General features: G+C 30.3%; 9 protein-coding genes across 9 annotated transcripts; 5 read left to right on the top strand and 4 right to left on the bottom strand.

Moving 5' to 3' along the window:
• Positions 1 to 191: 191 nt before the first annotated feature.
• On the top strand, positions 192 to 1,554 carry LOC128961945 (AN1-type zinc finger protein 2A-like). Its single transcript, XM_054308278.1, has 2 exons — positions 192 to 635; positions 731 to 1,554. The coding sequence occupies exons 1-2, from the start codon at positions 581 to 583 to the stop codon at positions 1,474 to 1,476; spliced, it is 801 nt and encodes a 266-aa protein (XP_054164253.1). The 5' UTR covers positions 192 to 580; the 3' UTR covers positions 1,477 to 1,554.
• A 287-nt stretch (positions 1,555 to 1,841) lies between these two features.
• Positions 1,842 to 4,017, bottom strand: LOC128961482 (vacuolar protein sorting-associated protein 18 homolog). Its single transcript, XM_054307728.1, has 5 exons — positions 3,878 to 4,017; positions 3,428 to 3,804; positions 3,171 to 3,338; positions 2,936 to 3,103; positions 1,842 to 2,852 (listed from the first exon to the last, which is right to left on the bottom strand). Exons 1-5 carry the CDS (start codon positions 3,912 to 3,914, stop codon positions 1,842 to 1,844), a joined length of 1,761 nt encoding a protein of 586 aa, XP_054163703.1. The 5' UTR covers positions 3,915 to 4,017.
• Positions 4,018 to 4,264: 247 nt separating this feature from the next.
• LOC128961481 (ATP-binding cassette sub-family E member 1-like) lies at positions 4,265 to 6,628 on the bottom strand. The gene is made up of 2 exons (XM_054307727.1): positions 5,997 to 6,628; positions 4,265 to 5,935 (listed from the first exon to the last, which is right to left on the bottom strand). Exons 1-2 carry the CDS (start codon positions 6,394 to 6,396, stop codon positions 4,518 to 4,520), a joined length of 1,818 nt encoding a protein of 605 aa, XP_054163702.1. The 5' UTR covers positions 6,397 to 6,628; the 3' UTR covers positions 4,265 to 4,517.
• Positions 6,629 to 7,004: 376 nt separating this feature from the next.
• LOC128961709 (uncharacterized) lies at positions 7,005 to 8,716 on the top strand. Its single transcript, XM_054307968.1, has 2 exons — positions 7,005 to 8,246; positions 8,702 to 8,716. Exons 1-2 carry the CDS (start codon positions 7,005 to 7,007, stop codon positions 8,714 to 8,716), a joined length of 1,257 nt encoding a protein of 418 aa, XP_054163943.1.
• Positions 8,717 to 8,924: 208 nt separating this feature from the next.
• On the bottom strand, positions 8,925 to 9,959 carry LOC128961483 (uncharacterized). The gene is made up of 2 exons (XM_054307729.1): positions 9,793 to 9,959; positions 8,925 to 9,311 (listed from the first exon to the last, which is right to left on the bottom strand). The coding sequence occupies exons 1-2, from the start codon at positions 9,848 to 9,850 to the stop codon at positions 9,004 to 9,006; spliced, it is 366 nt and encodes a 121-aa protein (XP_054163704.1). The 5' UTR covers positions 9,851 to 9,959; the 3' UTR covers positions 8,925 to 9,003.
• A 967-nt stretch (positions 9,960 to 10,926) lies between these two features.
• Positions 10,927 to 11,679, bottom strand: LOC128961708 (peptide methionine sulfoxide reductase-like). Its single transcript, XM_054307967.1, has 3 exons — positions 11,622 to 11,679; positions 11,413 to 11,531; positions 10,927 to 11,334 (listed from the first exon to the last, which is right to left on the bottom strand). The coding sequence occupies exons 1-3, from the start codon at positions 11,677 to 11,679 to the stop codon at positions 10,927 to 10,929; spliced, it is 585 nt and encodes a 194-aa protein (XP_054163942.1).
• A 381-nt stretch (positions 11,680 to 12,060) lies between these two features.
• On the top strand, positions 12,061 to 15,185 carry LOC128961707 (G-protein coupled receptor moody-like). Its single transcript, XM_054307966.1, has 5 exons — positions 12,061 to 12,090; positions 13,523 to 13,854; positions 13,919 to 14,332; positions 14,429 to 14,627; positions 15,156 to 15,185. Exons 1-5 carry the CDS (start codon positions 12,061 to 12,063, stop codon positions 15,183 to 15,185), a joined length of 1,005 nt encoding a protein of 334 aa, XP_054163941.1.
• Positions 15,134 to 16,462, top strand: LOC128961705 (uncharacterized). The gene is made up of 2 exons (XM_054307965.1): positions 15,134 to 15,359; positions 15,413 to 16,462. The coding sequence occupies exons 1-2, from the start codon at positions 15,300 to 15,302 to the stop codon at positions 16,460 to 16,462; spliced, it is 1,110 nt and encodes a 369-aa protein (XP_054163940.1). The 5' UTR covers positions 15,134 to 15,299.
• Positions 16,463 to 16,806: 344 nt separating this feature from the next.
• LOC128961974 (type II inositol 1,4,5-trisphosphate 5-phosphatase-like) lies at positions 16,807 to 19,773 on the top strand. The gene is made up of 5 exons (XM_054308317.1): positions 16,807 to 17,639; positions 17,728 to 17,906; positions 17,983 to 19,165; positions 19,237 to 19,348; positions 19,432 to 19,773. The coding sequence occupies exons 1-5, from the start codon at positions 16,989 to 16,991 to the stop codon at positions 19,638 to 19,640; spliced, it is 2,334 nt and encodes a 777-aa protein (XP_054164292.1). The 5' UTR covers positions 16,807 to 16,988; the 3' UTR covers positions 19,641 to 19,773.
• Positions 19,774 to 20,862: the final 1,089 nt, after the last annotated feature.

Here is a 20,862-nt window from a genome sequence, read left to right as displayed (position 1 = left end):
TTAACTGCATTATAAATTACAAAATAATAGAAAAAGTGCCTTGTTAAATTTAATGTACAATTCAATACTACAAGTGTATTAAAAGTACAACAAATATAATAAATAACGTAATTTTTGGCACAATTAACGTCTAATATTTACATCAAGTTTTCTATTGATTTAATGTATAAATAAATAAATAATTCGTTGATTTTTTTTCTGCAAAATCATTGTTTTCGTAGTTATAAATGTTGTGTGAAATTAGTGACCAATTATTTCATCATTTGATTGTAACAATCATTTAGTAATTTTCCAGAATTTTCTGTTTTATTTGTTGTTATTTTTCTAACAATTTCTATAAATTGTTTGTCCGAACCATTTGAATGACTCGTTATATATTTTTTTTGTACACAAAATCAATAAATTATTTTATTTTAATAATAATTTGATTACAATTTTCTCATAAAAACCTAATTATAATTTCAATTTTGTTTTTTCACAATTTTATTAAACAAATATATTTTTTTTGTTATTTTATATAATTTATTAATATTTACAAAACATTTATAATAATTGAAAACCAATTTTTTGTGAAGAAGTGATGGAATTTCCCGATTTGGGTCAAAACTGTTCCCAAAGTGATTGCAACCGATTGGGTAAGTATTGAGTGACCACTTTGTCGACCATTTAGTGTTTGATATCATATAACTTGTAATATGTCTTAAATTTGGTGTCATTTTGTTTTCTACAGACTTTCTTCCCGTGAAATGTGATTTATGTCATAACACCTATTGTGTGGATCACTATCCGTATGCCAACCATTTGTGTCCCAATTCATACAAGAAGGACAATCAGGTGCCCATCTGTCCTCTCTGTAACCAACCGGTGCCCATCAAACGCGGTGAACTGCCCGACATTCGGGTCGGACAGCATATAGATTTGGACTGCGAATCGGATCCGGCCATCAAAAAGAGAAACAAAATCTTTAAGAACAAGTGTTCAGTGAAAGGATGCAAACAGAAAGAGTTAATGCCTTTGATGTGCAATGAGTGTAGTCTTAATCATTGTCTTAAACACAGACACCCGGCTGACCACAATTGTCAGCCGAAAGCCTTATCAACTTCCCGACCGGCAGTAATGTCGATGTCGGGTTCGGCGGCAATGAAACGTTTCGAACAAATCAAAACAAATGTTACCCAAAAAGTGGTCCAAATATCAAATCAGATGAAACCCAACTACGAAACCGGTAGTAGAAGTCATTCAAATAGTAATTATAACAATGCGGTCAAAGTTCAGGGAAACTTTAGCGAAGACGAGGCCTTAGCCAGAGCTCTGCAACAGTCGATGATTGAGGAAAATCATTCATCAGATTCTTCAGCCAAAGAAGCCAACCATTCCTCAAGCAATAGCACTCAATATGATCAGGATTTGGCCCGAGCTATAGCCGAATCACAACGTAATGTCGAAAGAAATAAAGATAAATGTTTAGTATCTTGAGGTCAGCACTTAAAATGAATTTTATGCAAATTATATCATTTTTAAATTGTTTGTTAAATTGTATTTATATAATAATAATAATAATAATTGATGTCTTTTTATACGAAATTTTAAATCGAAAATAGCTTTTAATATTAAATCAATTAATAAAAATAAATTATTGTTATACAAGTTTTTCTACGGTATAAAACCTGTCTTTCAACAAAATATCTGTCTTTTCAACGTTTTATAAAACTATATATAATTTATATATATATATATATATAACTAAAAATAAATGAAATTTTATTTACAATTTATGAATGTTTTTATAAAATATATATACTATTAATAATATACTGTATTATTCTTTTATTAACTTAACTTTAATCCCAATCTTCAAGTGCGTGATTCATCTCTTCTGGTAATATAAACGGCTGATCAATACTACTGATAATAATATCTCCGCAATAAAGACATTCATTGGCCACAATGTCATCCAATTCATTAAGAAGTCTTTCCCTTTCATTGGTGACATTGATGTTATTTGATTGATCTCCAAGAAAGTCATTAAGTTTTAATGGTACCGCAGAATGATTGCCACTCGATCCCAGTCCTCTTTGAATCTCATCGACACGACTTCGTTGAATGGGTTTCATAAATGGCATCAACTCTGATATGAGACAATCCGAGTGAAAGAAATGATTGCAAGGAAACGTATAGAAGGAACGGGTGAGTATGGCATAGGAACAGACACAACACTTGTCTTCAGTGCGGATGACTGTAAACTTTTGGCGCAACATTTTTATGTCATTTCGTATTTGTTGCGCCGATTCTGTGGCGGACTTCATATCTTCTTTAAGAGAATCAATATTTCGATTATACTCCTGAAGTGATGAACAGATCGCTTCTTTAAAGTGATCAATGGTATCAAAATCGGAGAAGAACTGCAAAATATCTTCAATTTTCAGGAGTTCACACTCTTTAAGCACTTGAGTGGCTGTCTTAATGTCTTTTTGTTCTCCACTGATAACGTGTTTAGCAATTTTGAGCCATAATTTTTTCCTCATCTGATCCGGAATATCCGGCTGATCAGCAGTTTGTTTGGCTAATTCTATATCAATCTTTAGCCCCAAATCGACCGCTTCCTCTAACATACCCATTGTTGAGTACAGATGAATACAAGCTCTATCTAAACCCAATTCAATGCATACTCTTATAGCGTATCGGATATCATAGGGAACGGATGATTCGTCCTGTCCTTTCATTGACAAATATGTCATCAACTTTTCTGGTGATGTCTGAGCGTAGAGCGCCAGTAGATAATTATGTATTACTGAATCAGAATCTCCTAATTTATAAGCACAGTGTTCAAGATATCGGATGGTTTCCAAATACTTTTGGATCAAAAATCATATTACCGTAAGTAATGTTAATATGATTTTATTGATAATATACTGTAATTGATTATAAGAAATACCTGAATCACATGTTGTTTACTGTCTTTACTTATATTTTGTTGAACTAAAGCTGGTATTAGTTTAGTTGATTCCAATTGTGGCGCAAATTGTATCAAAACAGATATCAAATCTGATGGCATCTCTTGAATAATAATGGGCGCAAACTTGTAAAACAAGTCGGGAACTCCCTTTCAAATGATAATCATTTCATTTATTAAAAAATATTATAATTGATAATAAAAACTAATGCAATACCTGTTGTCTGAGAACATTGAGGGCCTGTTTATAGTCTTTATGTCGCAAATGGTGTTCAATAACTCTTTCGTAATCTTTCATTAAAACCGAAAAATAGATGAGATTTTCGTCCATTGCGTGGCTTTCTATTAAATCATAAATCGCTTTACGATTTTTGTTTAAACAGGTCTGCAATAATCCATAGGAAAAAAATAATTACAAATTTGTTTTACAAGAAATAAACTAATCATAAAAATATAGAAGAATTGGTGACAAACCTGGACTTTGGTCTGTGAGAGCAAACTCCTGAACTCGGCTTCAATGAGCTCATACTCTTCGGTATTTTCTTTACCAGAGTTCTTGAGTGCAGCCATTTGGCTGAGCTGTATGTCGATGAGCCACAGCAACAGTACAGTCATCTGAGTGGTCTCTTTCGGTGATAATGAGTCCAATTCACAGACAAGAAATTGTTTGAGTGCTTCGTCTTCGTTGCTCTGAATAAACTTTAGGGCCATTTCTTCGAAAGATTTGTCACTTATTGTATAAAGCGATGCAATCTTCTCGTATGAAGACGTCGACAATGATTTCGGATCTATTATTAATTGCCGAAGAGTTTGATTGGTTTGACAAAAATCACATTTGTCTGCATTCATGTCTGTAAATACAAAACAAAAACAAAGACATTAGTTATCAGAATCTGTGGTCAAAATCAGCGGATATGTACTGACTGTGGGAACAGTTGTGACTTAAATTGGAAAAATCCATCACTTCTTCAGACAATTTGATGACTAATATCGACAAAAAAATTTTAATTTAATTTACTTTTTGAGTCCAATGTTTAGCACTTTATTTGACATTTAATAACAAATTCAATGCAATGTTTACATTACAACCCATTTGTTAACAATAAATAACATTTACTTTACAGTCAATCATATATAAGATTTAAATTTTCTTAATTAACAATAATCTTAATAAAAAACATTTCAATAAAGTTATAAATTTATTTAAAAAATACTTATTATTATTATTATTAAATAGTCATTACATGAATAATACATTTGAAAAACTCATTAACAAAAACTCATTTAAAACTAATTTTCATATACAGGTATATAATATAAATTTAAATCAATTATATAAATATAAATTTATTAAACAAATCACAACAACAGTTTGTGTGCTTTTAAAATGTCAATCAATTAATAATAAAAATATCCAATAAATAATATTTCCAATCAAATACTATCCTTAAAATAAAGTCATGAAATCCATAGCTGTTATTGTCATTGAGTTCATTCAAATGCATTCATGATTTGTCTCCTAAATAGATGTAGTGTTGAGAACCAACCAAAAGAAATGGTTGACTCAATCCTCCAAAAAGAAATAGTTTCCGCCTCTCTTTTGTTCCGTATCTTTGACTGAATTCAATTTATTAATTCTTGGTCTAAAATTGGTCGGATCTCTTCGGAAAGTAATATTCAATAATTGTAAAAATTTATTCATTCCGGCCAACAATGTCTGCGGAGACGTGGCTACTGTTTTGACAGACGGTTCGCCTTCAAATACAATGACCCGATCGGCCAGATATGTAGCCATAATAAAGTCGTGTTCGACAACAAATCCGGTTTTCTTCGAGTGCAACAAAAATCGTTTAATAACTTTGGCGGCCACTAAACGCTGTTCAGAATCCAAATAAGCCGACGGTTCATCAATCAGGTAGACATCAGCCGGCTTTCCCAAACAAAGTACAAGAGCCACGCGTTGCAGTTCACCACCAGATAGATTGACAACTTCCATATCAATGATATTTTCAATCTGAAGAGGTTTGACAACCTCTCCCTGAAACTGTGGATGATTGTAGAAATCCCGGATCTTTTCGTACAGTAATTGTCGAACAGTTCCCTGAGATTTCGGATTAATCTTTTGCGGTTTATAACTAATGTTAAGAGTTGGCACATCATGTGATCCTTCGTCGGGTTTCAGATTTCCCGCAAGCATTCGGATGAATGTTGTCTTTCCGGTGCCGTTCTCTCCCAACATAACAATAATTTCCGAATCTGTAAAACTTCCCGGATCTATTGTCAATTCAAAAGCACCGCCGAGATGTTTAACCATCGCTGGATATTCGTAACGAGACATTCGTTTAACTTCTTCCTCTGTAGCCGTTTCTGACACTTTGAAGACAAGTGCAGATTCTCTAAAACGCAAGTTTTCTGTCGGCACAAACCCATCGAGAAATATATTGATTCCTTCCCTAACAGAGAAAGGCATAGTGACCACACCGTAAGCACCGGGAACTCCATACAAACAACATATAAAATCTGACAAATAGTCCAAAACCGATAAGTCGTGTTCGACTACTATAATATATTTTTCCGCTTGGATTAGTTCTCTGATAGCTTCGGCGGCTTTTAATCTTTGTTTTACATCCAAATAACTGGAAGGTTCGTCAAACATAAAGATATCTGAATTCTGGACGCAAACCATAGCAATGGCAAACCGTTGCAATTCTCCTCCACTCAATTCTTTAACATTTCGGCTAAGAATAGCTTCTGTTAGATCTAATACATCACAAATAAAAGATTTGTTATCCCTTTCGTTCTTCTTGTCAATCAAATTGGAAACAATGCCCGAAACGGCTTTCGGAATTTGGTCAACGAATTGCGGTTTAATTATGGCTTTTAGTTCGTCCTCTAAAATACGGGTAAAATAATTTTGAAGCTCTGATCCTCTAAAATATGTCAATATTTCTGTCCAATCGGGAGGGTCTGAACCGTACCGACCTATTGAGTGAAAAAATAACAAAATTAGTTACTAATTATTAACTTTAATTTAAAATCAAACCTAAATTAGGTTTCAATTTTCCGGCTAATATCTTGAGAGCCGTAGACTTGCCGATACCGTTAGTACCGACGAGACCGAGCACTTCTCCCGGTCGCGGTATCGGTAAACGGTGCAACTTAAACGTGTTTTGGCCGTATCGGTGAGTGGTATCGCGGTTCAGATTAGACGGCAAATTGATGATTGTCACGGCCTCGAATGGACACTTCTTTACACAAATACCGCATCCGATACACAGTTCTTCACTAATCTTCGCTATCTTATCGTTTTGTGTCACTTCGATGCACAGCTTTCCCATCCGCACGACTGGACACGACTTTTTGCACTCTTGACGACATCTCTTGGGTTTACATTTGTCTGTATTGACAATCGCAATACGGGTCATCTTGTCCTGACTGGCCATCGCTTACCGGTTGTCCACTGGTTAACAACTATTTATGAACAACAACTAAAAACAGGTGATCTTTTCCTATGGATGTGATCGACGAGTCAGCACTCAATGTCTTTGACAAACGTCTTGATTATGATTTTTGGACCAAATGTTTGGCAAACTATGCGAACAAATGTTAATATCGTTTCAATTGATTGAATGAAAGCCACGTTTTGTCACACATTTGTTGAGTCGATAATCAATTACGAGTGAAAAATACATTTTGAAAATAATGTAAATATTTATTATTATTATTATTAAAAAGTTTTGACAAATGTTTTCATTATTTTAAATTTAATTTTGTTTACATTTAACTGTATTTTCATTCATTTATTTATATAATCGATGATTACATCAAACAAATTATATATTAAATTATATTAATTATTAATTGTCATTAAAAAAAATCTGATCCATCTATTGGTGACACAATTTGTTTAGTGAAGTCATTGACACCAATATATTGTTTTCATTTGTTTGTGTCATCTGTTTTGACACAACTTTGATGTTTTGAATGACCACTTATATCGCCGATTAGTGGCCACACTTTTTAAAAGGTTAGTCAATCACCGTCGGATACGATGGATATTCCGGGATTTTACTACGACAAACAAAAGAAGAAATATTTCCGTATCGGTGGTGCGGCGGCCAGTAGTGGCCCGAGTTGTGTGACCAGCCATGAGGTTAATAAAAGGAAGAAAATTGACGAGACTTTGTCAACATTCAAGAAGTGCGACCAAAGCGTTCATTTGCCGCAAACGCTATACAAACAGGAAATCAATTTTCACACAAAATATAATCTTCAGGAAGAAGTGCTTCGTTCGCATCTAAAATCAATTCAAACGATTGCCACAACACAACTGGAAGTAATTGATTTTCGCGGTGAAAACATGAAGAATATAACTGTCGACGCGTTAATTGGTTCGCCAACTGATGACCAATTGTTTACCGTTTTGACCGGCGATTCTGGTTCTGTTGTCTATCAGATACCCGTTGAAGACATATTCAATGACTGTAAAGTCGATGTTTGGCGACAAATAATCGGTGCGTTTCCCGTCCGTAACCGAGTGATCGACATTGACTACAATAAGGGCGTTATGTCTACTCTGGTTCATCACCATATAAACAGTCAAATGGCCCGAACTAGCTATACATTGACGACCATTAATGGTCTGGACGTACATCCCGTTCGAAGTAGTTTCGAGTTTGAAGGCTATCTGTTTAGTGCCACACATACTGACGATTCTATCATTTTGGGCGACGAAAAGTTAATCAAATTTTATAACAGAGAAAACTTAGTAATTTTGACACCAATTAAGACTAAAAATAATGTTTTAGTAATGAAAACAAGTGACGACGGAAAGTGTTTGCTTAGCGGATCAAATAAGGGACAGTTGTGTTATTATGATATACGAGATGACTATAAGAAAAAAACTAAACCATTGATGCAAACCATTTCTAATTCAAAAAGTATTGTTTTTACATCGATATTATCGGACAAAAACACTGTAATTGTCAGCAGTCATGACCACAGTCTATGTCGATGTGATCTAAGAATGTTTAACAAACCAATTGTCAAATACAGTAATCATCGAAACGATTGCTCAAAGATTGAGTTCAGTGTCGATGAAAGTGCGGGTGTTTTGTGTTCATCGGGTGACGATTGTTTAGTCAGATTCTGGTCATTGCAAACGGGAAAACTGTTGCATATAATTAATCCGTTTACCGATAATGAAGACCAAAGTATTAAAAATCAATTGCCATCGACTCGTGTTTGTTATAGTCATTCGTGGAAATGTCTTAACAAACAATTCAAAGCACTTGTATTTCAAATGAATGAAAATCAGTTTAATATAATATCTAATAATGTTATTAATTCATTATAATTATAACGATATTTCAATGACGATTACAATACAGTATATACTGTACATATGATAGATTTATTTTTTTAAATGTATAATAAAATATGTGACCAAAATATGTAAAAATTATTTTTTTAAATTTATTAATTTATTGATTTTTATTATAATCAAAATTTATATTATGAAAATCTATCTATTTCACCACTAATTCACTTAATAACAACGTTTGAGTTTAATATTAAAAGGTTGTATTTTAGTTATTTTAGAAAATATTTAATTTCATAATTTACATATTTAAAAATAAAAAAAATAAAATTTAACTTAATTTCTGTATAAAATAGATTTTTTGAGAAAATTTATATTTATTTTAAAACTATATTTTGTTAAAAGTTTGGATTATATGTTTTGGATAGATATATGATTTCTGAATAAATATCTATAACCAAAACAGATATGTAAAACACATATTATAATGTCTATAGTTATACCTAATTTTGATATATAATTATACAAATTATACATTGTTTTTAATTTATTATATTTGATTATAAAAATTATTCATTATTAATGAATTTTTTATATAACTACAGTATATTTACTTTAAATAATGTCATTGTAAGTGTAATATTATTACAACAAAATATTTAATATTTATTGAAAACAAAGGTATTGAATAAAATGATAATAAAAATCGTTAAAAAAAACTATTTATCACTCAAAGTAACAAAACTCTGCAAATATTGTCCACACAATCTAACGGTGAGTTTGATTCACTTGTTGGACGACAACAGTCTGTATCGGAACAGCAATTCTGGTTAAGAGTGGCACAAAACTCGTGAGTTTTATAACAGATACCGACATTCGGATCGATGACAGAACTAGAGTTATGGCAAAAGTGTTTTTCGGGACACGAATTGATCAATGGATACAATTGACAAAATTGAAACTCTATTGTCCCACACGTCGTGGACGCCGTAGTAGGTGTCACCAAATTGGACGATCCCTCTGATGTCACCTCTTGAGCTTAAAATAAATAATCATTTTAACATATTGTATCAAATTTTATATCATACACTAAATTAAATTTATATTATAATATTAATTTTATCACTAATTAAAACAAACCTGTCGTTAGTTTAGAAATATATAAACTAATAAAAATTACACAATTTTTTGCATTGAATATCATATTTGCTATTAAATTAATGATTTTACTTAAATTGATAATTTACTAACTTATAATTAATTATAAAATAATAGTTTACTATAAAAGAAGTTTATATATTATCAAAATAATAAAACAATTATTAAGTTGATCTCAAAAACCATATGTTTTTCAAATGATTTTAAAAAATAATTTGATTAATTTTTATTTTTAAAATATCATTTTTTTCTATTAATATTTAATTAGTATAAAGCCTTTTAAAACATAATACAAAATATTTTATATATAGATTTTTAAGTTATAACCCTTTAATTTATAAAGTTATCATAAAATATTTACCTTGATTACATTGTGTATAAATAACAATAATTGTTATTAATAGAAATTTGCTAAACATATTTTTTTTGATAATTTTGAAATTTATAGTACAGTAAATTATAATGCAATGCAATTATTATTACAATGCAATTTTTATTAGTTTACAACATAAAATGCAAAATTACTTTCAAATCATTTTTGCAAAATTAAATTGTGCTTAAATATGATTTTTTATTTATCAAAATTTTAAAAACTTGTTTTGATTTATGATTAAATTAAGACTCATTTGTTATTTACGTTAATTTTTTTATATTTAATACAAACAATAAAACACTTAGTGTTTAGATGTGAAAAATTGAAAGTTATAAACTTTAGTTTCTTATTATAATTTTGTAACAAAAAATAGATAAAAAAAATTAAAAATTTCTATATAAGTTAAGTTAATGCTAAAAACGAATACATCATATAATAATAAGTTTTGTATTTGTATTGAAATTTTCTTATTTATTGTAGAAATAAAATATAAATTATTATAAAGTAAATACAAAAATAACTTTCAAATATTTTTAATAATAATCAACAAAAAAAACCAATTTATTTAATACACAATACTATGTCCTCAATCACGTATAGGTATAATAAAACGAGGTCAATAGATATTTCATGATAAACAAGCAACTTTCAATTTATCAATATAAAAATAATAAATAATAATAACAAAAATTATTTTAAATTTAAAGTTATATACATTATAAAAACTCAGCTAAAAATCAAATATATTTTAATTATGTATAATTTTAAACTGAATTTTTTTATATACAATAATTATAAAAATTTAACCTTTGCAAATATTATATATATATTAGATATTTTTACCTACAGTAATATAATAAATTATTTTTTAACTTTAAAATTAAAGAAATAAAAAAATATGTCATTATTTAATTTATTCATTTCAATATCAAATAAATTGCAACATTTGATAGACTAGAGTACAATATTAAATACAGAGATTTTTATTGATATGTCATAAAAATATTGATAATTTATTACAGATTCATTATAAATCATCATTTCATTAATAGTTATTAAATCTTTTTATTAATGAAAATCATATATTAATGGATTTGCACTAAATTAACAATTAATAAACGACTAATAATTTTTTATTTGTTCTCTAATGTAGTTCATCTGGTGGTCAGTGAGACCCCAATTAATCGACTCGTCTTCAAACTGCTTGATTGATCCAAAGTTTCCCAAATAACCATTAATTCTGGAGGCAATGTGTGAACGGATCAGCTGTTTGTCACTTAAAGATAGACTTTTCAATAGGTCGTTGTGTTTCCTTAGCATATATTTCTGATGATAGTCTTCTGCCTCGTAAAACACATCCAACAGTAATATCTTTGTCTGAATTGGTTTTGAGTAAAGCTTTTGTGTTTCTTGTACTGACTTTTCTGCCAATTGTTTTTGGTTGTCGTTGTGGTAGAAGATGGCAGACATATACTGACGTTTGTGACAAACAGTTGGCGAATGATTAGTCCAAAACAGGTTCAGAAGTTTCTAATATTATTAATTATATCAAGAAATTGCATTAAATGTGTCCATCGTATATGATTTACATATTATATATATATATACCTCATAAGTGGTTACATTTGGATCAAATTCAATGTCAATAGTTTCTGTGTGATCACCTAATCTATGATAAGTCGGACTAATTGTTGTCCCTCCGGTATACCCGACTCGAGTGCGGATCACTTAATTTAAGATTCAATTTTGTTTATATTAAATATATATGATTTGTAATTAATTAAAATATTGTATTACCTCCCGGTGCACAAGCAAACTGTGCTTCGGGAAACCAAAATCATGACAATGCAAGGGTCGCTCTCTCGGTAACCACATTCGGGTCGACCATTAAATTCATACCTTTATTACAGATCTGTAATCATTTAGAAATTTAATTATTTAAGTATAAAATATCTAATTTATTAAAAATATATTTTCTAATTATAATTAATAATAATTTAATTACATTTGATTTGCTAAACAAGCGAAACATTTTGTTGGAAATAATTAAATTAAAATATTAAAACATAGATATAATTATTAATTTTAATTTGTAATCTATTTGTAGACTATAATAACATTTTTTAAAAATTATTTGCGTTTTTTTATAGTTGAAATGAATTAGGATTTATAAAATAACAAAACAAATACAATAATTATAAAACCATAGTATTTGATGATATTATTAAACAATATATTTATATGTCATGTCATGTCATGCGCCACAAAACCAGTCAATCGGATAATGTATTGCATAATTGAAATCCTGTTTTAAATAAAGTAATGTTTCCTTTGATGTATTAATCTACAAAAAAAACTTTTTTTTTCGGATAAATTCAATGAAAATGAAAGTATTTTTTAATCGACAAATAAAATAAAATGACAGTTATTTAACATATAAATTATTTTATTTTTTTATCTATATTTATTAACATTTAATATAATAAGTCAACTTTGAATTTATTTATGATAGAAACAACATTAAAGATATACAAAAAAATCGGTATTTTATGTTGTAATGATTGTCAATGTTTATAAATTATTAATTTTTTTATTTGAAAGTAATATTAAATACATTATGTTATAAATTAGCATATATTACAACATAGTTGTCAAAAACTATGATATACTAAAATATCATTTTTCACAAATTTCATATTCATTGGCAATCAAAGTGCAGTATAGACAAGCAATTAATATTTAAATCAGTTTCAAAAATACTAAGCCTAGCATTGCCAGACACCAACATTTAAAATATTTTATTTAAATTATCTGTTTGACAAAAAATTTAAATTATTAATTAATCAGATATATTATTTTTTTWAAATCTTATTATATTTGCAATTTAATTTAAATATTTGTAAATATTTCCATTTAATTCACATATCATATGACATGATTACTACCAATTTTCTAGCAATTTATTGACCATTTTTATCAAGAGATAGGACATCCAAATACTTTTCTACTATTTTTAAGTCAAATCATTAATTTAAGTCAAAAGTTTGTACATAAAAATTGCAAAAACCGACATAAAAAACATATAATCAATTGAGAGAGTACTTCATCTAAAAGAAATCATCAAAAATTATTTGTAAACTTTATCTCAACTCAAATGTTAATTATTAATAATTTATTTGAATTAATAAACCAATCAATCTGTCAATGATTTGATTTACTTAAAAATTACATTTAAGTCTTAATTATAAATTCAATTGCTTTGCACTTAAATATTTATATATAAATTATTAATAATATAGTTTCTATTTAGAAGTATTTTAGTGAAAATATATTTGACGACTAGTTATTAATATAATATATTTTATTAGATTTATAACATAATAAAATTATTGAAAATATTGACCCCAACATTAACTAGGCTTTTTATGTTTATTTATTTATTTGATTGTTTATTAGCTTAAAAACTAAAACATAGCGCAAATACGGAAATTTTTATTAAGTTTTTAAAAATTTATTTTATTTTATAATACTAAAATCATATTATTTATTTATTTGTGTTTAGTATTTAATAAATTAATTATAAATTAAAAACATTTTAAGCTTTTAATAATATTATTATCGTAAAGTTTTAAAATGTTAAATAATACTACAGTATTTAAGGTAATAATATAGTAAACTAATAATTTGTTTATAAATTATTAAATATATATTTAATTAGATTGAAAACAATTTTATCACCAAAGAAGTGGCAATAATTGCTTCAACTTTTTCAATACTAGTTATAATTGTCGGCATAATTGGTAATATATTAACAATTATAGCATTGGTTAAGGGATCTCCTAATCTTCAAAGTCATGCGACCACTAAATTTATAGTGAATTTAGCGGTCAGTGATTTGATGTTTAGTGCCCTAAACCTACCGCTTACTACTGTCCGCTATATGACCAGGTCGTGGCCTTTCGGCTCATTTCTTTGCCATTGGTTTCCATTCTTCTTCTATGGCAATGTCGCCACTTCGCTCATGTCTATCGCCTGTATTACAATCAATAGGTTTGTTGTCTTAGATTTATTGAAAACTTTTTAAAGTATTAATTAATTAAATTAAATTATATAGATTTGTATTCATTGCATATAATGCTCGATATTCAAGAATTTATACAAAACTAAATGTTTGTCTAATGATATGTTTTTGTTGGTGTTTCTCATTTGGACTAATGATGTTTCCATTGTTGGGTATTTGGGGCCGATTTGGTCTCAAAGTGACCACATTTTCGTGTACAATATTAGCCGACACTGGCGGACATTCACCGAAAAAGTTTTTATTTGTATTTGGATTTGTTTTTCCAATAACTGTGATAACAATTTGCTATACAATTATTTGGATTCATGTTAGACGACAATCGCGGAACACATTGAAGACCACCAAACGTGACTTAAGGCTAACAAAACTGATTTTTATAATATTTGGTGCATTTGTCATGTGTTTCGCTCCCAATACTATCGCCAATGTTTTAATCAGTGAATCCGAGTAACAGAATATTCTTTATAACAATAATATTAGAAATTAACAAATTGTTACAATATATTCAAATATATAACTAAAATAATTTGTATTTTATTCAAGATATCCATATATTCATGTATTGTCATCAATGCTCTGTTGGTTAAACTCTTGTATAAATCCGTTTATATATTTTGCAATGAATGCCAAATATCGTCGGGCATTGAAACGTGTCCTCGCATTTGGCACCCATTCATCCGGTGCTATGATTAACGAGTCTATTGTTTCACAATCGGATCAAATTAAATCATCCGTCATATATGTAAATAAACAATTTATAGCAAAGTATAATATAATTTGTCAAAATTAGTTTATATTTTACAGTATATACTGTATAGTAAATATATTTTTAATATAATTCATTATGATATTTATCAATAATATATTAATTTATCTTAATTATAATTTTATTTAAATTTATATCATATTATATAATTGTTAAAAAAACTTATAAATAGATATTAGATAAATTTATATACATATATTTCATTAATAAATTCACAATTTTTTATACATTATGTTTTATGATGATAAATATAAAAGATAATAAATTAATTAGTATAAGTTTAATAAGTTATTTAAAAAAAACTAATTAATATTTATTCAAATACTGTACTAAAGTGACCATAAATTTCCACAATAATTATCTAAAAATATATAAAAACATATTACCATTGAATTGAGTGTTTAGTCAAACAGTTATGTAAATTGAATGCAAACCAAAGTTAGCGCCACTAAAGTGTTGCCAAAAAACGGCGCCCAATGTTAACACAAATGTGTAAACAAACAGTGCTTTCAATGTTTGGCTTCTAATGACTGACAGCTCAGTACACATGCAGTCGTTGTCGACAATGATCTCAAATACTGACCATCACTTGATTTGGTGACCAACCACTTGACTGGACAACCAATCGACCGGAAACTCAAACAAGATATGACACACAAGAGACTACAATCAACACTGCATTTGCCGCACATTTTGGACACTTTACAGGTCGGTAAAGACGGGTTTGAAATTGTCTGAATGTCTTATTTTCTTGTATACAGACGACCGGCTCTTTGAGGCCAAGGATGCGATCGGGCATATGTTCGGCACTGAATCGGGAGTACGTGTTATGCGATTTGTTGCCCAACGACTCGTATATGAATCACATATTCATCGGTTTCACCCAAAATGGTCAACACTTCTTGAGTTACTCTAAGTCAGATGAGACCAATCAGATTCAGTTACATATATTTTTGTTTAACGGCGACCGACCGCTTTTACTGATGGCCAGTCATATTATATATACGGGTAATCTCTATCACTCGACCGACTTTTCCGACGCACGACTCTTTGAAGGCGTTTATTGTTATCAGTGGTTATCGGATGACAATTATCTGTTGACAATTGTTGCGCCACATTATCCTAACTCCCGACTCATTGATGTTACGCTCATCCGAATTGATTCGTTTGGCTCTTATGTGGTCAGTCCCGGTTCGTTGACCTACAACTGTAATGGTTTTGGACGAACTCCCGATTTCTGTGATGCAAAAATAGATATCGAAGAACTCTTGTGTCCTAAAATTATCTTAAGTCAGCCAAAGGTGTGTTCATTTATTACCGACACTGAAATCGTGTGTTTGGAGATTAAAGAAGAGACAAACCAAAAGACTGGTCTTCTCGATGCACGACTTGAGTCTAACGTATTGGACGTCGAGAGAGATATCTTCGGTGAAGTATTTAATCAACACTATAGTTGTTCCGACTTTTATCATTATGTGACCGAATATGAACTGTTAGTCTACGATATAGTCCGCGACCCGATCCAAGTGAATGCCTTACTTGAGGTGTTGTTTCTAAAGAACGGCCAAAAACTGTTGCATTCGTTTGCTATCGAATGGTGTCCGAAGACTATGCAATGGAAGACAAATATATTTTCGCAAAACGATGAACAAGAGGTTCATCACTCGTATTATGCATCACTTCTTAAGATGATTGGATCCAATCGACGTAACACGTGCTACACAATCAACAACCTGTCGTTGGCTGAAAACCACAAGAGTCTGACACGACTCGACTCACCCGTCAATGCCTTCTCTGTTATTTTGCATTGAATTTGGAGTCTTTGTCATCAAATATAATACAAATATATAATTGTTTTTCTTTTGTATTAATTTTTCTAAATATTTTAAAAACCATTTTCTCGATAATATCTGTTGTTTTGTATTAATTAAAAAGTTTGAAATAAGTTATTGTTTGACACAATAAAAGTGTGGCATTTAATTGCTTTCATATAATACCAGTTGTGATGACAATCGACGTGTTATTCATGGATTACATGAATTAGTTCCGAAAACTGGTGCCGACAGTCGAGTCGCTGAACATTTGGTCAAAATTAGCGCCACTTTTGCCGCATTTAGACATCAATGTAATGTATGGCGACATCTGATGTAAAGATATTATTGACTGTCGATTAGGGAAAGTCTTTAGGATTTTTAATTCAAGTGAAGTGAGTGTTGAAGTGCTTCACAACTTTGACGATGGCTTGTCATCAATGGTAGACAATTGCGATCACAAAACACATGACAAGTCAAGTCATCAGATCATTGACCACAGTTTGTCCGTATATATGACTCCAAGATGACGAACAATTCGTCGGCAAATCTCATCGACTTCGATGATCATCACTTTGACAGTACAAGTGACGACTGGACTGACGTAAACAGTGCGGTCGCGACCAACTCGGACCAGAACTTGGGTCAAAACTTTAAGGCCAACAATGTCGGTAAAAGTAGTTTTTACGGAACTCAATTGGATTCGCCGATTAACGATAATATTGTGGACATTTCGCGACACGAGATCGCAACGGGTGCCACACCTTTGGCCGCACGGGAGAGTGTTATACGGGCACAGATGGTTATGCGTGAGGACAAGTACACCCATTTGGAGAATTACCGACTATTTGTGGGCACTTGGAATGTGAACGGACAGAATGCCACACAATCACTGCATGACTGGTTGGCCAGAGATCCCAATCCTCCCGATATTTATGCTCTCGGTTTTCAAGAATTAGACTTATCGACGGAAGCCTTTGTGTTCAATGAGTCGCCGAAACAAGAGATGTGGTTTAAGGCGTGTAGAGAAGCACTTCATCCGAAAGCCACGTATGAGTTGGTCCGACTCGTCAGACTCGTCGGTATGATGTTAGTTGTGTTCATTAAAGCAGAATTAAAACAGTTTGTGTCGCACGTGACCGCCGAGATGGTGGGCACTGGACTTATGGGCCGAATGGTAATGCAATTGATTTAAATAATTATGATATTAGGAATCAGTCATTATTTTAAAACAATTGATTGTAATATTTGGGATCAATTTGTAGGGAAATAAAGGCGGTGTTGCCATTAGGTTTGACTTTCACAGTACGTCAATCTGTTTGGTGAACAGTCATCTGGCGGCACACGTCGAGGAATATGAGCGCCGAAACCAAGACTACAATGAGATTTGTTCGCGACTTATCTTCAATTACTTTAAACCTCCGAAATATATTAAAGATCACGAGTTAGTAAATGATTTGTCGTTGACTTTAAACAACTGGTTTTAATATAATTATATCTTTTTTTACTATAATTTTTAGTCACATTTATTGGTTTGGAGACTTAAACTATCGGCTAATGGACTTAAGCACCGAACAGGTTAAGAATTATCTTAACATTAAGGCCTATCAGGTACTCCTAGAGCACGACCAGCTCAAGGTTCAGATCAATTGCAAGAATGTGTTTGTCGGCTACACTGAAGGCGATATTACATATTTGCCGACCTATAAGTACGATCCGGGAACTGATAATTGGGATTCAAGTGAAAAGAGTCGACCGCCCGCCTGGTGTGATCGTGTCTTGTGGCGATCCAAAGAGCCGACCAAACAACTGGCTTATAGAAGTCATCCAACTTTGTTGATCAGTGACCACAAGCCTGTGAGCGGTTTGTTTGATGTCTCCATTAAAGTGATTGACAACAAAAAATATCGTAAAATATATGAAGAAGTGATGAAAAAATTGGATCAATTGGAAAACGAATTTCTACCTCAAGTAACGGTCGACAAAATGGAAGTTAATTTTGATTTTGTCACTTTCGGTGAACGACAGAGTAACCTATTGACAGTGGCCAACACGGGTCAAGTGCCTCTTACGTTTGAGTTCATTAAGAAACCAAATGATGTCTCCTATTGTAAACCGTGGCTACAGATAAAACCATATACTTCTAAGTTAATGCCCGGCGACTCACTGGACGTTGAATTGGAAGCGTTTGTCGATAAGACAACTGCCTATAGACTTAATAGCGGTGCCGACGAATTATCAGACATAATAGTGTTACATCTGGATGGTGGTAAAGATCTTTTTATAACAATCACCGGTACTTATCAACGAAGCTGTTATGGTTGTTCAATCGATACATTGGTTAGACTTAAACAACCACTTAAACAAGTGTCTAAAGATGTTGTCAAACAACTGGAGCTCAAACAACACGACAAATGGCCAGCAATTTGGGACATACCTAAAGAACTTTGGATTATTGTCGATCAACTATACAAATACGGAATGTTAACAAAAGAGTTGTTTCAACAATCAGGTCTAATAACAGAGTTTTGTCAGGTGAGGAAGTGGCTGGATATGGGATATGTCGACAAATTCAATGTAAGCATCTATTCAGTAGCTGAAGCTTTAATTATATTTTTGGAATCGTTATCCGAACCGGTCGTACCCTATAATTATTATGCACGCGCTCTGGAAGGAAGTTCCAACTTTATACTATGCAAACAAGTGAGACATCTATTTATTTCAGTTGTTTAAACAGCAGATCTCATTCATTGATTGGTTTTTTTGATGTACAGGTGGTTCAGGAAATGCCAGAACATCACAGAAATGTATTTTACTATTTAATTGCTTTTCTAAGGGAATTGTTAAGGCATTCAAACACTAATAAACTCGACTCTAAATTATTAGGTAATTACTCTAATAATAATAATTACAGTATTAAACAAATTATAATTTACTTGTTTTTATTGGTTTATTTGTTACATCGATAGCATCGATATTTGGTTCAGTATTATTGAGAAGTCCTATCAACGAAGGTATGGGTGTTGAGAGAAATATTCTGAGAGCTTCACAACAAAGTCTATTTAGAAGCTCTTCGGATACTTCCAGTAGTTCTTCATTTCAATCTCACGTGCAGTCAATAGATCGCAAAAAGGATGCCTTTGTTTTTCATTTCTTAGTCAATGATTTTGATATTTAAAACAAAATTCAATGCAAATTCTTACCGGTTTTCTGTATTATTATTATGTACTGTATATGTGTGTATATACTGTAGAAATTAATGCTTTTTATTATCACAAATATGAATATATTTTATATATGTATTGCAAACTTGCACTTTGAATTGGATTTTAAAAAATATTTTGCTGTAAACAAGTTTACTTTTAAAATATTATTATTATACAATTGTTTATTGTTTTACAATTTTATAAATTATTATAGCATAAAAAAATTAAACACTTATTTATTGAAACAAAAAAAATCAAATTATCACGTTAATAATTTATTATACTTGAGATTATATTGTTATGTCATAAATAAATAAATATATATATATTAATAAATGTTTTATCAAATTGCAAACTAATTTTACCTGTCTTATATGATTTGATATACTTCACATTATTAATAACCAATGGTTAAAAATAAATCAATATATTTTACAAACTATAAAACTGCAATTTTTTTTGAAACTGATTACTACAGTATATACAGTATTACTGTAAATTTATATACTGTATATCTAAAATAAATATAATGGTTAACAAATTAATTTTTTTATTCATGAGTTTTATGTAAAAATATACAATTTATTAATTTAAATTAATTGGTATTAGGTATGGGAGTAACAGTATTGCATGGAGTACTTAGTAATTAAGTTATAATTATAATAATAATATATATATAAATTGTAAGTATAGTTACCATTAATATAAATTATAAATATTGACTAAAATTTTAAGCTGCATTTGATTAAACATTATTCAATAAAATAATTAAAATATCATAACAATCAGTTGTCAAATATAATATTTGATAAAATATTTTTGTTAAATATATAGGTAAAAGACATTAATTTTTGGTCATCAAAGTTGGCATTTCTGGTCATACCTCCCATTATAAGGAAATTGAATCCTAATTAAAGCCGACTCAGACTGTCAGACAGTGTTTTATTTTTGTGACCATTAACTAAGTAACTAATCATCACATGAAGTTTGCATTGAATTGCATTTTATGTGAATATCATAATCATAATTTCAAATCACCACAATTCCGTGACCATTGTTTGTTTTTTGAGGTCAGCTATTAGGTTAAGATTGTCATTTGGGAGGTAGTTATCAGTTAATTCAATTCATTTGTGCAAAATTTTTAAACTTATTTAATTTGATATTATAAATAATAATTGTTTTAAAATTTTACAC

This window comes from Oppia nitens, unplaced genomic scaffold, assembly GCF_028296485.1.
Source record: "Oppia nitens isolate AA-2021 unplaced genomic scaffold, nextdenovo-longstitch-racon4-pilon3 scaffold5_pilon_pilon_pilon, whole genome shotgun sequence".
NCBI lineage: Eukaryota > Metazoa > Arthropoda > Arachnida > Sarcoptiformes > Oppiidae > Oppia > Oppia nitens.
Note: the sequence above shows the minus strand (reverse complement) of the source record. Positions and strands in the feature narration are given on the sequence as shown.

Excerpts from the sequence above, each read along its gene's own strand:
- LOC128961707 (XM_054307966.1), top strand. The coding sequence starts at position 12,061 with ATGCGCCACAAAACCAGTCAATCGGATAAT. Across the intron at positions 14,333-14,428 it reads GTTTTAATCAGTGAATCCGA|ATATCCATATATTCATGTAT; the intron begins GTAACAGAATAT and ends ATTTTATTCAAG. Across the intron at positions 14,628-15,155 it reads TTAAATCATCCGTCATATAT|TGCTTTCAATGTTTGGCTTC; the intron begins GTAAATAAACAA and ends GTAAACAAACAG.
- LOC128961708 (XM_054307967.1), bottom strand. The coding sequence starts at position 11,679 with ATGTGGTTACCGAGAGAGCGACCCTTGCATTGTCATGATTTTGGTTTC. Across the intron at positions 11,532-11,621 it reads TTTTGGTTTCCCGAAGCACA|TGATCCGCACTCGAGTCGGG; the intron begins GTTTGCTTGTGC and ends TCTTAAATTAAG. Across the intron at positions 11,335-11,412 it reads CAAATGTAACCACTTATGAG|AAACTTCTGAACCTGTTTTG; the intron begins GTATATATATAT and ends TAATAATATTAG.
- LOC128961974 (XM_054308317.1), top strand. The coding sequence starts at position 16,989 with ATGACGAACAATTCGTCGGCAAATCTCATCGACTTCGATGATCATCAC. Across the intron at positions 17,907-17,982 it reads AAATATATTAAAGATCACGA|TCACATTTATTGGTTTGGAG; the intron begins GTTAGTAAATGA and ends TATAATTTTTAG. Across the intron at positions 19,349-19,431 it reads ACTCGACTCTAAATTATTAG|CATCGATATTTGGTTCAGTA; the intron begins GTAATTACTCTA and ends TTACATCGATAG.
- LOC128961481 (XM_054307727.1), bottom strand. The coding sequence starts at position 6,396 with ATGGCCAGTCAGGACAAGATGACCCGTATTGCGATTGTCAATACAGAC. Across the intron at positions 5,936-5,996 it reads AAAATTGAAACCTAATTTAG|GTCGGTACGGTTCAGACCCT; the intron begins GTTTGATTTTAA and ends TTCACTCAATAG.
- LOC128961483 (XM_054307729.1), bottom strand. The coding sequence starts at position 9,850 with ATGTTTAGCAAATTTCTATTAATAACAATTATTGTTATTTATACACAA. Across the intron at positions 9,312-9,792 it reads TTATACACAATGTAATCAAG|CTCAAGAGGTGACATCAGAG; the intron begins GTAAATATTTTA and ends ATTTATTTTAAG.
- LOC128961945 (XM_054308278.1), top strand. The coding sequence starts at position 581 with ATGGAATTTCCCGATTTGGGTCAAAACTGTTCCCAAAGTGATTGCAAC. Across the intron at positions 636-730 it reads AAGTGATTGCAACCGATTGG|ACTTTCTTCCCGTGAAATGT; the intron begins GTAAGTATTGAG and ends TGTTTTCTACAG.
- LOC128961482 (XM_054307728.1), bottom strand. The coding sequence starts at position 3,914 with ATGGATTTTTCCAATTTAAGTCACAACTGTTCCCACA. Across the intron at positions 3,339-3,427 it reads TCTCACAGACCAAAGTCCAG|ACCTGTTTAAACAAAAATCG; the intron begins GTTTGTCACCAA and ends GGATTATTGCAG. Across the intron at positions 3,104-3,170 it reads TCAATGTTCTCAGACAACAG|GGAGTTCCCGACTTGTTTTA; the intron begins GTATTGCATTAG and ends ATCATTTGAAAG.
- LOC128961709 (XM_054307968.1), top strand. The coding sequence starts at position 7,005 with ATGGATATTCCGGGATTTTACTACGACAAACAAAAGAAGAAATATTTC.
- LOC128961705 (XM_054307965.1), top strand. The coding sequence starts at position 15,300 with ATGACACACAAGAGACTACAATCAACACTGCATTTGCCGCACATTTTG. Across the intron at positions 15,360-15,412 it reads ACATTTTGGACACTTTACAG|ACGACCGGCTCTTTGAGGCC; the intron begins GTCGGTAAAGAC and ends TCTTGTATACAG.